The 18,406-nt window shown below is 39.0% G+C and overlaps 1 protein-coding gene across 1 annotated transcript in view; it reads right to left on the reverse strand.

The window, feature by feature from the left end:
- Positions 1 to 777: 777 nt before the first annotated feature.
- Positions 778 to 18,406, reverse strand: part of LOC136884991 (uncharacterized) — a 98,234-nt gene continuing 80,605 nt past the window's right edge. Inside the window, exons 18-19 of the mRNA XM_067157361.2 lie at positions 8,616 to 8,746; positions 778 to 3,674 (exon numbers count right to left, since the gene is read on the reverse strand). Of these exons, the coding sequence (XP_067013462.1) occupies positions 8,687 to 8,746 (60 nt within the window). The 3' untranslated portion in view covers positions 778 to 3,674; positions 8,616 to 8,686. The remainder of the gene's footprint in view (positions 3,675 to 8,615; positions 8,747 to 18,406) is intronic.

Raw genomic sequence — 18,406 nt, forward strand, 5'->3', positions numbered from 1 at the left:
TGGAAGTGGTATATTCATTCGTCACCAGATGACTCACTGTACGCGGTACAGTCCTAGCGTTCGAAGTCAAAGCTGACAAAACCATCAGAATCAGTCTGAAAGGGTCACATAACATAACAGGTGTGCACACATATGAAAGTATGAACACTGACGCAAGCCTGGAATGAAACATCTGGCGATGAGCAACGTACGAATTTAGAAAACACCGAAACGAAGTAACAATTATGAAGGGACAGAGAAGGGAACTACCTGTGTAAATCCTTAACGGCTGGCATCCACATATTACTTAATTGATAGCCAGTGTCCCTGTTGAAATTGTTAGGATTTCTATGTATTGCCACAGCTTCCCATCTTTTCCTAGGTCTTCTCTTTCTCTTTTTACTACAAATTTTGCCTTCAGAGATATTCAGTAGGAATTTATTATGTTTGATGTGGCCAAGCAGAAGGCAAAAAGGGACAGAATCAGGAACAATCAAATGAGAAGGAACAGATAGGTGAACTAAATAACGGAGGAAAGAATGACGAGTTGCACAGCTGAAATGGATTGGCCATGTAAAGTGAATAAAGGAAAAGCAGATTTGCAGGAAGCACTTAAGACATGCTGGTGCCTGGAAAAAGACCAGTTAACCTCCCAGAAGGAGGAGGTTGGGCCAAATTAATGAAAGATGTAACGAGAGAAGTAGTTTACAAAGAAAGGAACAAACGGAGGCATATTGTTCACATAAATCCTACCCACCCAGCCTGTTGAAAAAATTCACAGATGATGATGATGATGATGATGATGATGATGATGATGTGGCCTCCAAATTTAATTTTCAATTTTTCCAAAGTAATGATCCAAAAGTTTATTTCCAAAATCATTTTAGAAAATAATATTTGATTTCTTTGCCATTCCCCTTATTTTTAGCATCCTCCTCCATATCTACATTTTGAAGGAGTTAATCAATTTAACTGTATGAAATTCAGTGCAGAGAAGAGCTAAGACAATGGTGATACCAAAAGGCGGCAGAGAAGGGGAAGGAATGATAAATACTGGAGGTTAGAACCTTGAAATTGTATGCAGCTCCAAATACTTAGGAACTAAACTAATGCTAAATGGAAGGCTGGATATACTGGGGCACTTAAAGAGCCATCAGGTGCCTTTTCTCTGAGTTTTTGGAAGATGTTTTTAATTTCATTTCTGTAATGTGTAGGTAGAATTAGCCTAGACAGAGACTGCTCATCAGGTATGTCATGCGATATTCAGTGTCGACAGAAAATATCATTTCGGTTCTCACTGCAAATTATATGCTGTTTAAAGTGTAATTTTGTGTGCCTAATCTATAGAGCAGTCCTGAAATTAGTCTACAGAACAAAATTCATCACAACAATGAATCAAAAGACCAGCAAGGACAAGATTAGAAATCAAGCAATCAGGAGGAGGCTGGCATCAAAATACCTGTTAGAGCTTTCAGGAAGGTGCAGGCTACAATGGTTTGGACATGTTATGAGGATGAAGAGAACAAGAACAGCAAGGAATTACTCTGACAGAGAAGTGGAAGGGGAGAGGCCAGTCAGGAGGCCAAAAGGAATCGATGGATAGAGACAGTGAAATCGGATGTACCAAGTGGGGGGGGGCACATAGAGAAACAGAAACTATACTTCGCAGGAAGAAGTGGCGAGCGCTTGTGCACCACAACTGGGAAACTGCAACTGGAAAATGATTATGATGATGATGATGATATTCTGTTCAAGGATATTTATCGACTTGGCTACTTTGTAGTCTGCAGTGGTGTCTCCATACAGCAGCCTCACTCAGCCGCTACTGGAAATACTAACTATTCCTCTTATTGTGCTGTCACTGTCAATAAATATCCTTGTTACAAAATAATGCAATAGACTAATTTGAAGCTACACTCTATCAATTGAGCACATAAAATTATACTTTAAACAACATTTTGTTTGCAGCGAGAACATAAACAATGTTTTCTGTCAACACTGCATTTTGTGTGACGTACATGATAAGCAATCTTTGTTTGGACTGACTCTACTCACACATTACAAAAGCAAAAGGGAAAATATCTTCCAAAACATCAAAGTAAAGATGCCTGACAATTCTTAGAAGAGATGTCTGGTAGATATTAGCAAAAGGGTGCATCAGGTGATTGTAAGAAATCCACTTTGTAAGGAGGAAATACCAAAGAATTGTAAGAAAGAATTCTATACACCCGTATGACCTGGGCAGTGACAAGAAGTGGGGAAGAGTGAAATTCAAGCCTGTGAAATGAAATTCCTAAGAAGTGTGGCAGGAAAGACACAGTGGGAAACAAAGATATCAGGAATTAAATGATAGTGAAACGCTGAATGTCAAAACTGAAGAGAAAAGACTAAGAAGATTTGGATATGTAATGATACTGGAGGAGGGAGAATACCAAAAGAGATGATAGAGGGTAAGGTTTAGGGGGGGTAGCTGGCTTAGAGACCCAGAGCAAGATGGAGAGATTCAGTGGAGAGATGGCTTGGAATGACATTAGATGATGAATGAACTTCAGTGGAGTTTTTAAAAGTAGGAAAGATCATAAAATGGAGATAAAGTTGGAATTCAAGAGGACAAACTGGGGAAAACACTTGTTTATAGGAAGAGGAATTAGCAATCGGAATAATTTATCAAGGGAGATGATTGACAAATTTCCAACTTCTATGAAATCATTTACAAAAAGACTGACATGGAATATGCCACCTGCGCGACAGCCCTAAATGCAGATCACTGGTCAGTGATTGATTTATTGATTGATTGCCTAGTTTAAGAAAAATGAACCAGGAATGGAGCACAATTACCGAAGAAGAATGTTGGAAGGAGAGGAAAAAGTGAAGTAGTACCATAAATGTCGCGACCTGGCTGCAGTTGGATAAGGGAATATTTTTATTATTATGATCCTTTTAACATTTGTTTTGCACTTCCATGTATTCCCTGAGGTTTAATTATAACACATTAATTTAGGAAGAAAGTTTGGTGTCGTACCAACTGGGCTGAGGCAAGATGGTTTACAAACTCAACACTGCATAATTATCACATGAACAGCCTCAAGTAATGATTTAAATCAGTACAAATGGCAGTTTAATTATCACACTTTCCTCCCGAATTATCCTGTACACATCAATTAAAATTTCATAGGTAGTCGACTATTTTCAAACAGTTACACTCAATAGTAAAAAGATTTTTAAAAATATACTTATATTATTTTTCCCCATCACATGCAGACTTTATGGGTTAAAAATTAAAACATTTCTTTTTAAAAGCTTATTCTTAAAAGTTGCAATCCCTGCAGCAAACATGGAAATGCTCCCTATATAAATTCAATAATTAACAATAATACTGAGAAAAAAAAGTAGGCATTACTACCGAGATATTTCATTCCCTTGGCGAATGCCCTTCATCTAACAAGAGAGAGAGATGGAATAAGGAAGGTGGGAGACAAAAACGTGAACATTAGTAATAATATTATACAGTCCTGACTTCTTCTATAAAACCTCATATACACACACGCAGGCAGGCACACGATGTGCACGCTTCACACCTCTTCTAGGAGTCCACCTCTGCCCTGAGGGAGGCAGTCGGTCCAGACGTAAGGCAGACTGTAAAGTTGCTTGCTACTCCTCACATCACAGTTCCAGTTAGAATTCAAAACTGTAGCCTGAAAAAAAAAAGTGTGTGTCATTTAAGAACAAGCACTAAGAAAGGGGAAAGCAGCTCATCTACAAACACATATTTTTGGAAAATGGACTGATATAGGTAGATTATTGCATAAAATAAATTTCATTTCAAAGCCCATATTGTCGATAGTATACATTTTAAGGTACAGTCAAAAGTTCCACCTTTACAATACTATTTTTATTTATTTATGAATATTGAATTTTCACGACCGCATTGTAATCAAAACCAACTTTCAACCTATTAGGAGGTTGTGGGTTCGGGTCCCACTGGTGTCTGGTTGGCCATTTTTGTTCTATACTTAAACATCTCTTCAACACGTACTGAATGTACGTAACATGACCTAATAGGTTGAAAGTTGGTTTCGATTAATTTTTTTTGTTTAATTAGCAATTAACAAGTGTCGGGACATGTTTCATCCTTCTTTTTGGACATCAGCCGAAAATACTTCTAAGATGAGTAAAACAGACAAGGTCACAAGTACACATTAAAATACGATCCAGGTTACCAAATACATCAAGTAAAAAAAATGAAATGACGTATGGCTTTTAGTGCCGGGAGTGTCCGAGGATATGTTCGGCTCGCCAGGTGCAGGTCTTTCGATTTGACTCCCGTAGGCGACCTGTGCGTCGTGATGAGGATGAAATGATGATGAAGACAACACGTACACCCAGCCCCAGTGAAATTAACAAATGATGGTTAAAATTCCCAACCCTGCCGGGAATCGAACCCGGGACCCCTGAGACCAAAGACCAGCATGCTAACCATTAGCCATGGAGCCGGTCAATACGTCAAGTTAAAATGCATGATACAATTCGAAGAATGTTCTTAAAATGCTGGGGCTCAATTGCTTTTCAGTTCTGTTGAAATGAATATAAACTTGTTTAACACACGTAAGAGTTCCATTAAAATTCAATGATAGAGCTCTTCTTATGTTGGCATGATTTGTTGTTGATGATAATTCTTAGTTGTCTTTCTCCGAGTGTGCGCTTACAGTAAAATATTCCGCTTGCCTCATAACCTCTTAACTTTTCGATTGGTGGAGAACTTGTTTAAGGGAAAACACAGAGTCATATAGCAGAATGGCTGCAATGGTTGAAAGGAGATGGAATACTTCAACAGTTCTACTTTAAGACAGAACTAATTCCGTCAAATGTTCATACTTTTAACCCTACAGCTGGCAACTATCAAATACAAGTAACTAATCTCATGTTTGTTCCGTATAGAAGATAACAATAAGTAAGATTCTATTAGAATAAAATTTAGTGTAGCCACCTATTCAATACAATTCACCATTTGTGGTGATTAAATTCTAAGTGATTTGTATACACTACATGGGTACATGTTTCGTCCTGTTTTTGGGCATCTTCAGCCTATTGTCTATCTTAAGGTCAAGACCCAGGTCTTATCCGAGTTAAACATTTGGAACCAATATATACAAATATGACCTTATACTAGGAATCTTCCTATCTTTAACAAATAAAAAAAGGGGGCCTTACTTTAGGTGGTATGTACAAAAATTATAAAAATGTGCAACTTCAATTACAAACAAAATTTGTTACATGAATACATTTAAAATATTCTAACAATTTACAAACTGTACAAAGCAACAATTGGATCTCTTCATCTTTGGATGAATCATTAGGATGGTAGTTTGAAGTATGTTCGTCCAAGGTTCTTTTTGTTCACCTATGCCATTCGTTTGGCAGCAACAAAATAGGGACCATAGTTTGTTGTCATTCTTGCAAAGCTTGAAATATCCCATGAGGCAAGAAGCATAGTAGGTTGTTACTATTATGTCAACTGACTGTCAAATATTCGACACTTTGGTTCCCGTCGTAGTGGCACTGTCGAATATTTCATCACGTTATTTCCTCAATTCTTCAACAGATGTCATGGTAAGTCAATATGGGTGCATAATACATTCTGTACGTTAACTCTTTATTCTCCACAGTGTTATCTGGTCTAGATGCACAAAATAAATCTTTGTTTCTATGAAGAAAATTGCATTGGATGTGTCAGAAGCAATTTCATTGGTCAATAAGGGACAATACAGTACTGAAATAGCCAGAACTCCAGATGGGGACTTGATGTATGATGTAGGAGACTCCTGAGTAAATGGAAGGATCATCATCGACTGCTATCGACATTCTTTGGAGGAGGAGGAGGAGGAGGAGGAGGAGGAGGAGGAGGAGGAGAAGAAGAAGAAGAAGAAGACCGGGTGAGTTGGTCGTGCGGTTAGGGGCGCGCAGCTGTGAACTTGCATCTGGGAGATAGTGGGTTTGAACCCCACTGTCGGCAGCCCTGAAGATGGTTTTCTGTGGTTTCCCATTTTCACACCAGGCAAATAAATTTTTACATAGGACAGTCTGAAGATAAACAGATCTTTTTACCTAATACATACATGCAAATAAATATAGTTTATATACTGCTCTAAAGAATGATAATAACAGGGGCTGTATCTTAATCAAGGCCACGGCTGCTTCCTTCCAACTCCTAGCCCTTTCCTATCCCATCATCGCCATAAGACCTATATGTGCCGGTGAGACGTAAGGCAGCTTCTTAAAAAAATTTTAAAAAGAAGAAGAGACATGGCTCGAGAGTCGCCAATATTTGTGAAGATGTTAAGGGAGAAAAGGAAGGGAAAATATACGACTCTGTTGACTTTTAGGTAATGGATCAGGAGGAAAACTTCATTGGAAGTTAGTTTTCATTTTCCTAAAAATTCTATAATATTCTGCCAAATGTAAGAACCTCTGTACAATGTTTGGATCACAGTTATATTAGGAAACCTGTATATGGAACTTTTAATTGCAGGATATTTTCAGGCATTAGGAATCTTTATATCAAAATTTTAGTATACAAAAATTAAACAAATTTAAATACAACATATCTCAGAATATAGATTATGTACAGAAAAATTAATGCACAGTGTTTCTGAAGAAGTAATACACATCTACCTAATTCCAAATTTTCCTTAACATTTCAGTTAAACTTCATGAAAAAATATGGAACTGAATTCATTTTCAAAAACTATTACCAATATATCAAATCAATGTTTGGAATTACTTTTATTCAGCTGATATTCCTACAAATTTTTATGAAAATCCATGTATGTATTAGGTAAAAAGATCTGTTTATCTTCAGACTGTCCTATGTAAAAATTCTAAACATTTCAACAGGGACACTGGTTATCAATTGAGTAATACGGGGTTGTCAGCCATTAAGAATTTACTTAGGTAGTTCTCTTCCCTGTCCTTCCACTATCGTTATTTCGTGTCCGTCTTTTTGAAATTTGTGCTCTCCTCATCAAGAGATTATTCTCTCTGCGCTCAGTGAGCCATCTAATAACGAACGACAGTGCCACTTACTGTAAAGAATCTTAAATTCAAACCTTCAAAATTTCTGAAGTTTTGCTGGGGAAAAACAAGATTTCCTTCTGAAGATACGGAGCAAAGTTCTCTACGAAACGTAAAGAATTTCATCTTATTTTCTGACATGGCAAAAGCACAAAAGCTTATTATCATGTCTATGAATAGTCAATGTTACTTTAGAGATTAAAAAAAAAAAAAAATTGCAGCTGATGATCGCTTAGTGAGAACCTATAATTATTGTTGGAGCCAAATGCCATTAGTGAAAATGTCAAGATAAAATATTAACAACCTGTGTTTGGCATTTTGGAAGGAGAGAAGAGCGAGCAATTCAAAATAGTTACGTGCTTTACCTGACAATCTGTACATCTCTTCACTTTGGTTTTATAATGAACAATGTCAGGGATGTCGACGGTTGTATGGTCCTAGGAAAGGTAGATGCTGCTTACAAGAAAATCAAGGAAACCTTTGGAGAAAGGAAGTCTAGGTGTATGAATATTAAGAGCTCAGATGGAAAGCCACTTCTAGGGAAAGAAGATAAAGCAGAAAGATGACAGGAACATACCCGACAGTAGTATCAAGGTAAAGATGTAGATGATTTGGTTCTGGAACAAGAAGAGGATGTTGATACTGATGAAATGGGAGACCCAATTTTGAGGTCAGAGTTTGACAGAGCTGTGAGAGACCTAAATAGGAACAAGGCACCTGGAACTGATGACATTCACTCTGAATTACTGACTGCCTTAGAAGAAACCAGCACGGCAAGGTTATTCCATTTAGTGTGTAAGATGCATGAGATGGCAGAAAGTGAAACATGGACGATAACTAGCTTAGAAAGAAAGATAATGGAAGCTTGTGAAATGTGGTGTTACAGAAGAATGCTGAAGGTGAGATGGATAGATCGAATCACGAATGAAGAGATACTGAATCGAATTGGTGAGAGGAGATCGATTTGGCTAAATTTGATGAGAAGAAATAGAATGATAGGACACATCTTAAGACACCTAGGACTTGTTCAGTTGGTTTTTGAAGGAAGTGTAGGCGGTAAAAACGGTAGGGGTAGGCCAAGGTATGAAAATGACAAGCAGATTAGAGCAGATGCAGGATGCAATAGTTACGCAGAAATGAAAAGGTTAGCACAGGATAGGGTGGCATGGAGGGCTGCATCAAACCAATTTATGGATTGATGACTCACACACATGATTCTTCCCTGTCAACTACGAAACCTTGACAATGGGACAATTAAATAATAATTTTCCACTTTTTACCAGTTAGCCATAGCAGACAGATCACCTGACTTCACAAACACTCACAGAACTGACTAAAAGAACTGGGTGAACTGAAGGAAAACCTACGTAACAGCTGCAAATATTCATTTCCGTTAAACAGTTCAGATTGTTGTCCAGTCCTTCACAACGATAAACTGCGCATTTTAACTGAGTGTGAGGGGATCTTAACATACTCTACAGAAAATATAGCAAGTATTAATATTTCATGTGTTCTTGACCAAAATATTTTTTCGAATAGGGTAAAAATGTCAAGTAACCTCTTACCTTTCACATACAGTGACCATTTAAGTACTAAATTAGGTTCGCCGCGAGTTCAGGCGACCTCTCTGCCGCCTTCAGGATGAGTAGTAAAAGTTAGCGGCTCGGTTAATGTCGTAGTCTGCTGCCAAGGCAATCTAGAGAACAAAAAAAAATATAAGAAAAAGATATTGTTCATAATAAAGTTACTTATCTTAAGATAGCATATTACAAAAAACATCATTTCATTAAGACTCCTACTAAAAATATTGTTTTATCTTGTACATCGGAAATCTTCAGAAAAACTTCTAATTATACAATCTCTATTGCAGAAGGAATCATCAAAATTCTTAAAAAACACATTTAAAGTATTCTGAAATATTTTTTGTTTTCTTTCAAAGTCTTAAACATATTTTCATGATTTAATAAAAATTCACGCAGGTGAAACCTGCTTACTTTCATATTTATCAACATCTATGCAGCAAAATGCTTGTTTATGACAGTTATTTGCCTTGGAAAAAATGTGAATATTTTTAGATGTCCTCCAAATTGATTGTTTGTGTGTCCAACCCTTGTTCCATTTCTCTACGGGGTCGGGTATGTGGTGAGATGAATCTGTCATGGCGGGTTTTTATGACCGGATGCCCTTCCTGACATCAACCTCATGAGAGGAGTTAATGAGATGAAAGGGATGACGTGATATATGGTGGTAGGAAGGGAGAGGGCGAAACCCGGTGTCGACACATAGCCTACGCCTGTCGAATAACACCAAGGGGTCAGCTCAAGGCTTAACGTCCCCACCCGACGGACAAATTGCCCTCAGTTCATATGAGCACTGTGGAGAGGTTTGCAATTTAATCCAGGCTTTTGCCACGCAGTCTAGTGATTAGAAATTGTATGCCACCACCTCACCTACCCTGCCGGCCAACATTCTGATGGTGAAATTTTTTTCGTCAAATGGGACTCGATCCGGCTAACCATGGTGTCCGACCATATAGACTTCACCGCCTTAACGATCATGATCACCAGGTGGACAGATATCTTCCAAGTTATGAAGGAAAATTTAAATAATATAATAACGAGACAGAAACGGGTGATTACGATCTTTGTGGATTTCAAGAGGGCCTATTATTCAGCAGACCATGAGACACTAATAAAAAAAAATTCAGGGAGTTCGGAGTTGCTGATAAATCCCTAGCTTTGATGCAACAGACCCTTACAGACACGTATTCGCAAGTTAAGTTCTTGGGCAAGCTGTTGGAAATGCCCAAAATTAAAACAGGACTGAGGCAAGGGCACAGCCTCTCCTCACTCCTGCTCGATTGTGTTCTGGAAGAAGTCATAGTCAGAGAATGGAGAAAAGAGCTGGCAACAAATGATATCCGAAGTGGAGTAAAAATAGGCAGCAAAAACACTGGTATCACATCTGATTGCCTGGCCTTTGCTGAAGTAGTAGCGATCTTGTAGACAACCTCCCAACAGCAGTGAAACAAACAGGGGTACTTCAAAATGCACCTGCTAAGACTGGCCTGAGAATCTTGTTTGAAATGACTACATACATGGAGACTCAGCTAAAACAGACCCCATCTGCAAGATTGAAAGTATATATATATATATATATATATAGAAGCATCCAGAGGACTAAGAAATTTAAGTACCTGGGTGAGATCTCTACTTAAAAAAAATTGCTAGGAGAAAGAGCAAGGAGGATGGAAAACACATTAGCTGCCATGGTGGTCTGACCAGGCCGACAACAGCTGGTTGCTAGGTAATGTGAAATTGTATTCTTATACTAACTGCCCACATTTTAGCACAGAAAAAATTAACCCTGGTATCTCAAGAGACGCTTTGGTAATCCGATGACGTAACACAGTCGCCTAATTTGGTCGGCTACGCAGCATGGAACGCTTATGAAACGATGCAATATGTGACGTTACCTATCGGCCCGATCAGCTTGGAATATGATTCTACGTTACAATTCAAATTATGTAAAGGCTCACTTATTTAACACATTAAAAAATCTCCTGTGAAAGGCTAAACAATGGCCAGTGCCTGATCAGGTTGGCAACTTTATTTTAAGTGCTTGTAATGACCGAAAGTAAGTCTGCCGACTAGATTCTAGTTAGTGGCCAAAAAATGTGTATTGAATAGGTGGACCTTTACTTAACTTGAACTGTAATTGCTTGTCAATAAGGATCATCACAAAAATTACACCTTTTTACAATGTGTTTTACGTTGCACCGACATAAAATGGGTCTTATGGTGACAACAGGATAGGAATGGCCTAGGAGTGGGATGGAAGCGGCTGTGTGAAAATGGGAAACCACAGAAAAACATCTTCAGGGCTGCCAACAGTGGGCCTCAAACCCACTATCTCCTGGATGCGAGCTCACAGCTGTGTGTTCCTAACCGCATGGCCAACTCGCTCGGTTAAAAAATAAATAAAAATATATAACTTACAATGTGATTCTACGTAGTAATGACCAAGATGAAGTTGAGAATTCAAACTCATTATTAGACATTACAATGTATTTCAGTAGCGAGATGTGATGATGGATGGTGAAGGGACCCGACGCCACAGGGAACGTGTTTGGTGGCCTAAGAAATTCTAGTTGGCGGCCAATGGAGCAAAGCAAGTCTGTGCCCTGCAGGCCACACCTATAGGCAGTGGGCTATGTCATTCTGTTTCAGATCTTCACCCAGCCAGCTCCCTGGTTGCATCTAAAGTAATCACTCATTTTCACAGACACAAACACACAATAGACTTTGACCTAGTGAAAAGAAACAAATGATGTGCCTTAAAGTGGCCGCGCCAAATCTCCTGCGAAAGGCTAAACAATGGCCAGTGCCCAATCAGGTCGGCAGTTTTATTTTAAGTTCTCGTAATAACCAAAAGTCAATGTGCCAGGCACTTGTGAGCCCATGAATATTAATATTTTTGCCTCATTTATGGTTTATTACCAGTACACCATCTCCTGCGAACCATGTGACGATGCCGCGGTGGGGAGGCTTGCGTGTCCCAATGAAGCAGATAGCCAAGCCGCAGGTGCAACCATATCGGATGGGTATCTGTTGAGAGACCAGACTAACGAATGGTTCATCAAAAGGGGGGTAGCAGCCTTTCGGAAGTTGCAAGGGCGGCAGTCTAGATGACTGACTGATACGGCCTTGTAATAATACTCAACATGGCTTAGCTGTGTTGATACTGCTACACGGCTGAAAGCAATGGGAAACTACAGCTGTAACTAACTCCCGAGGACATGCAGCTCTATCTGTATGAATGATGTACTGATGATGGCTTCCTCCCGGGTAAAATATTCCGGAGGTAAACTAGTCCCCCATTCGGATCTCTGGGTGGGGACTACACGAGAGGGGTCGATCATTAGGAAGATGGATACTGACATTCTGCAAGTCGGAACGTGGAATGTTAGAAGTTTGAATTGTTGTGCTAGATTAGAGAATCTGAAAAGGGAGTGGATAGACAAAAGTTAGATGTAGTTGGTATAAGTGATGTTCGTTGTCAAGAAGAACAGGATTTTTGGTCAGGCGACTACCGAATTATCAACACAAAATCAAACAGAGGAAATGCAGGAGTTGGTTTAATAATGAATAAGAAAATAGGGCAGCGGGTAAGCTACTACGACCAGCATAGTGAAAGAATGATTGTCGTCAAAATAGACGCCAAACCAATGCCCACCACAACAGTGCAGGTCTATATGCCTACTAGCTCAGCAGATGCAGAGAAAATCGAAAGAACATATGAAGAGATAGAAGATTTAATAAAATATATAAAAGGTGACAAGAATCTAATTGTAATGGGACACTGGAATGCAGTGGTAGGCCAAGGAAGAGAAGGTAATACAGTACGAGAATTCGGATTGGGACAAAGAAACGAAAGAGGAAGTCGGTTGGTTGAATTCTGCACTTATCATAATTTAGTCCTTGCCAATACTTTGTTCAAATACCACAAACGACAGCTTTATACGTGGACGAGACCTGGAGACACTGGAATGTATCAAATAGACTTCATTATGATTAGGCAGAGATTCTGAAACCAGGTGTTGGATTGCAAAACTTTATCAGGAGCAGACGTGGACTCTGACTACAACTTGTTGGTCATGAAATGCCATCTGAAGCTGAAGAAATTGAAGAAAGGGAAGAATGCAAAAAGATGGGATCTAGACAAGTTGAAAGAAAAGAGCGCGAGGGATTGTTTCAAGGAACATGTTGCAAAAGGGCTAAATGAAAAGGCAGGAGGATACACAATAGAGGGAGAGTGGAGAGTCATGAAAAATGAAGTCAGCAGGGCTGCTGAAGAAATGTTAGGAAGAAAGAAACGATCAACTAAGAATCAGTGGATAACTCAGGATATACTAGACCTGATTGATGAATGACGAAAATACAAGAATGCTAGAAATGAAGAGGTCAGAAAAGAATACAGGCAATTAAAGAATGAAGTGGATAGAAAGTGCAAGGTAGCTAAGGAAGACTGGCTGAGGGAGAAGTGCAAGGATGTCGAAGGTTGTATGGTCCTAGGAAAGGTAGATGCTGCATACAGGCAAAGCAAGGAAACCTTTGGAGAAAGGAAATCTAGGTGTATGAATATTAAGAGCTCAGATGGAAAGCCACTTCTAAGGAAAGAAGACAGAGTGGAAAGATGGCAGGAACATATCCTACAGTTGTATCAAGGTGAAGATGTAGATAATTTGGTACTGGAACAAGAAGAGGCTGTTGATGCTGATGAAATGGGAGACCCAATTTTGAGGTCAGAGTTTGACAGAGCTATAAGCGACCTAAATAGGAACAAGGCACCTGAAATTGATGACATTCCCTCTGAATTACTGACTGCCTTATGAGAAACCAGCATGGCAAGGCTATTCCATTTAGTTTGTAAGATGTATGAGACAGCAGAAGTCCCATCTGATTTTCGGCAGAATGTTGTTATACCTATTCCCAAGAAAGCTGAAGCTGACAGGTGTGAAAAACATTAGTTTAGTATCTCATGCCTGCAAAATTTTAACACGTATTATTTACAGAAGAATGGAGAAACAAGTTGAAGCTGAGTTGGGAGAAGATCAATTTGGCTTCAGAAGAAATGTAAGAACATGTGTAGCAATCCTGACTTTACGTCTGATCTTAGAGGATTGAATCAAGAAGGACAAGCCCACATACATGGCATTCGTAGATCTAGAAAAGGCATTCGATAATGTTGATTGGACCAAGCTATTTAAGATTCTGAAGGTGACTGGATCAGATACTGAGAACGAAGAATTATCTACAATCTGTATAAAAATCAGTCTGCAGTCATAAGAATCGAGGGCTTTGAAAAGGAAGCAGCAATACAAAAAGGAGTGGAGCAAGGCTGCAGTTTGTCCCCCCCCTCCTTTTCAATGTTTACATAGAGCAGGCAGGGAAAGGGAATCACAATCCAAGGAGAGGAAATCAAAACCTTGAGATTTGCTGATGATATTGTTATTTTATCAGAGACTGCAGAAGATCTCAAGAAGCTACTGAATGGTATGGACGAAGTCTTAGGTAAGAAGTACAAGATGAAAATAAGTAAGTCCAAAACAAAAGTAATGGAGTGCAGTCAAACAAAGGCAGGTGATGCAGGAAATATTAAATTAGGAAATGAAGTCTTAAAGGAAGTAGATGAATATTGTTACTTGGGTAGTAAAATAACTAACGATGGCAGAAATAAGGAGGACATAAAATGCAGATTAGCACAAGCAAGGAAGAGCTTTCTTAAGAAAAGAAATTTGCTCACTTCAAACATTGATATAGCAATTAGGAAGATGTTTTTGAAGACTTTCATCTGGAACGTGGCATTGTATGGAAGTGAAACATGGATGATAACTAGCTCAGAAAGAAAGAGAATAGAAGCTTTTGAAATGTGGTGTTACAGAAGAATGCTGAAGGTGAGATGGATAGATCGAATCACAAATAAAGAGATACTGAATCGAATTGGCGAGAGGAGATCGATTCGGCTAAATTTGACGAGAAGAAGGGATAGAATGATAGGACACATCTTAAGACATCCAGGACTTGTTCAGTTGGTTTTTGAAGGAAGTGTAGGTGGTTAAGAACGGTAGAGGTAGACCAAGGTATGAATATGACCAGCAGATTAGAGCAGATGTAGGATGCAGTAGTTACGTAGAAATGAAAAGGTTAGAACAGGATAGGGTGACATGGAAAGCTGCATCAACTCAGTCTATGGACCGATGACTCAACAACAACAACCAGTACACATGCAGAATAAAATAGGAAATAAGGAGAAACCACCTTTCATTCAAAATGGCATTTAAGTGGGGGTGGGGGCAATCAAATGTAGCGTGGCAGCTAATGTGTTAACTCTTTCCTGCAGGTCGCGTAGTAAAGCGTACTGGAATCGCACATTGTCTCCCGTTGTTTGCGTAGTAGAGTATACTCTACTTTCAAACCGACTTTTTCTGCCATCTGTCTGCTAAACATACCGTATTTACGCGAATAATCCCCGCATATTTTTTTTAAAATTTGAGGCACGAAATTGGGGCGCGGGTTTTATTTGTGTCAAGGTTGCCAACATGCTCCTGGCTCACCTAGTTTTCGATGCTGAGTGTACAGTTATGCTTTGTGCAACCGTAGATGGAAGAAAACTGTCCCCATATGTCATATTTAAACAGAAAACAATTCAGACTTTTAATTATAAAATGACTTTACATTTTTTTTAAATAGTACCGTATTTTACGAGTAATTTAAATTCAACATTTCTCCACGTCACGATAGAACGCATCTTCCGGAACGTGCAGGGGTAGCTTTCCGCACTTTCACTCACTTCGGTGTGTTTATAGTGTGTTTCACAGTTGAAAATAGAGTGAAATCGTAATTCTTTTGTATTCAGCGTTTTAAGGAAAGCCACAATATCACGTAGCAGGCAGTATGCGCAAAAGCAGAATCCGCAAAAACTGGTGAGGGTTGGCATTTCTGAATTACAAGATGGCTGTTAATTCGAAATCACATAATTGGAAGTCCGATTTCTGTATTACAAAGACTTCGAATTAATGAGGTTTTAATGTATCGCAAAATTAACATTATATTTTGCTGGTGTGTTTATTTGAAGTGTTTACATTGCACGAAAAGAATTATCCACCATCGGTCATGTTACTGTCCAGTAAAAAGAGACAACGTGTGAGAAGTGTTTTAGGTCCGTGTTCACCAACGTTGGTAACTTTTGCTGTTACCTTAGATTTTCAAAACTCGGATATGTCATTATTTCGGATAAAGCTCACTTCCGTATTCACCATAGCATTTATTATCTCAGTTTACCAACACTACGTTTTCGTTTCAATCTTGGTTTGAACCGCATTTTTTCATACTGACGTACAGAAAACAAATGACTACGTGCTGCCGCCACTATCGAATTGTAAACAAGTTTTTGATTCCATCCGGGGTTTGCAAATAATTTGCATAAATTATGTCCGCAATCGAGCAGAAACGGAGAAAGAAGCCTAATATGACTTTCCAAGAGAGTGAATTGTTACTGAACTTGGTGGCAGTAAGGGAATAAGAAAAACCAATTACAGCCTACACATTGTACGTCACTCAAGTCAGTATTCCTTCATTCTTCATTAAAAGTCACCCAGTCGTATACCGCACAAGATATTAGCTGTAATCGAGAATTCATTTTAGGCCTACCTATGTGTTGGGAATTCCAGGTTATGTTCGGAAGCTTTAGATAACCTAAAATGTGTCTGACGTTTATTTATTGCATAATCTTGATCATATTACTCTTTCAATTAGATATTCCAGCTGCCTATGGGCGTTAGACGTGGAGTGTGACGAACTTGTAAGTAATTTAGGAGAGGATTCTAGTGATGCAAGAGACAATGAATCTTCCCATCTACAGGGAATCGAGCCTATTGCAAGTTCAGATTAATGAAATACCTGTCGCGTAAGTAGACCTACTTGCTCATTTTCATGGAAAATATATTTCATAGCAGTGATATTTGCGTAAAGACCACGTGGACCTAGTGAGTGATACGAAATATTCGTTTATGCCTAAGTTACTCTTCCGATGAAAGGAATTTTAGTTCATTTCCTTTTTTTCAAAATGAGCCTTTCTAAAATGAGGGTGCGGGCATTATTCGACAGTGGGGATTATTCGGGTAAGTACGGTATAACTTCTCGGAACCAATGAATTCCCCGCACTTCCTAGATACAACTGACATGCACGGAATGCTAAAATAAAGTGTTTTTTATATGTTCTCTTAGATAGAACAGAGAACTGACTGAATGTAAACACAATGCAGCAACCGGGGCTGCACATAACCAGTTGAGTGAAGAGGATATTTGTTACAAATTGGATTAATATGTTGGCAAATGCAGTGGTAGTCAGTTTGAAGTTGTAGGTAGAATGATAAAAATGGTGTGGGAAGCACTGGGGACAGAAGATGAACCTGAGGGAAATAAAAATATGGTACATTGCACAGGACAGGAAATGCTCATTCAGGTACTGTCCACTGTTAAAATATTAGGCCTACATGGACAAAAAATAATTATCAATTTTAATCCTCCAGTTAATTCTGTTTTTAGGATTATGCACTTCTACGTAATTACATGATATTCCAACTAACATCATTTTATCTTCGAATCCCGTTCAGTGAAAAACAGTTTATAATTTGTATGTCGGCCGTGCGCGTAGAGGCGCGCGGCTGTGAGCTTGCATCCGGGAAATAGTAGGTTCGAATCCCACTATCGGCAGCCCTGAAGATGGTTTTCCGTGGTTTCCCATTTTCACACTAGGCAAATGCTGGGGCTGTACCTTAATTAAGGCCACGGCCGCTTCCTTCCAACTCCTAGGCCTTTCCTATCCCATCATCGCCATAAGACCTATCTGTGTCGGTGCGGCGTAAAGCCCCTAGCAAAAAAAAAATAAAAAATAAATAAATAAATTTGTATGTCCGAGAGCCAGTATGATTTACTATCTAAATATCTTCATCCAATGGATCCCAAAAATGAAATAAATTGGGGGATTCAGGGTGAAAATAAGAGCCCCAACAGGTTGAGCAATTCAGACTGACTTTAAGAACAAGCAATTTAACATTAACTTGCACCATGTAGGATACTTCCTGATGTATCATTCCGAACTGGAGGGGGTTCCTGTGTGTAATTAGGTGATCTCATTGTACCATTTTAGAATAAGTATAGTGCATTTTCCCTTGTTGCAATATTTGAAACCAATATCTTAAGTGGCTTATTCGGAATAAACTATTTAGTGAAGGTACTCCACAATTATACCTGACAAGCAAATTATTACTTAGTTTCACCAGACAGCGAGTCAAAGATAGACCATTGGAAAGGGTTATAATGTGCCATGATATCTGCAGGTCCAAAATGATCTCCTTCCAGGGAAAACTGAGGCAATACTGCACAGCAGTCAGACCAGAATGCCTTTGAGCTGCAAAGATACTACCTAGAATAGATGATTCCACAACTGAGAAAGAGGAAAGGAAGTTTCTAAGGAAAATTCTAGGATTTGCTGTGAGGCCAATGGGGTATGCTAGCATAGCAACTGAGCAGTCTGCCGATCCGGCTGGCAAGGTTGTATAGCAACACCTGGTAGCAGTACTTAGTAACCCCATGGCCTCACAAGAAACACCCAGCAGTACAATGCAAAGCTCCAGCAGCCAACATCTTGAAACACCAATGAACTGCATCAGGAATTGAATGAGAAAACTTTAAAATAAGAAGGCAAGTATTTAACCTCCAACATAACAAAGCTAGACGCCTTCCAACACAGACATCCAAATTTACTCTAAGATGGGTCGTGACCACCAGTG

Source organism: Anabrus simplex, chromosome 13 (assembly GCF_040414725.1).
Source record: "Anabrus simplex isolate iqAnaSimp1 chromosome 13, ASM4041472v1, whole genome shotgun sequence".
NCBI lineage: Eukaryota > Metazoa > Arthropoda > Insecta > Orthoptera > Tettigoniidae > Anabrus > Anabrus simplex.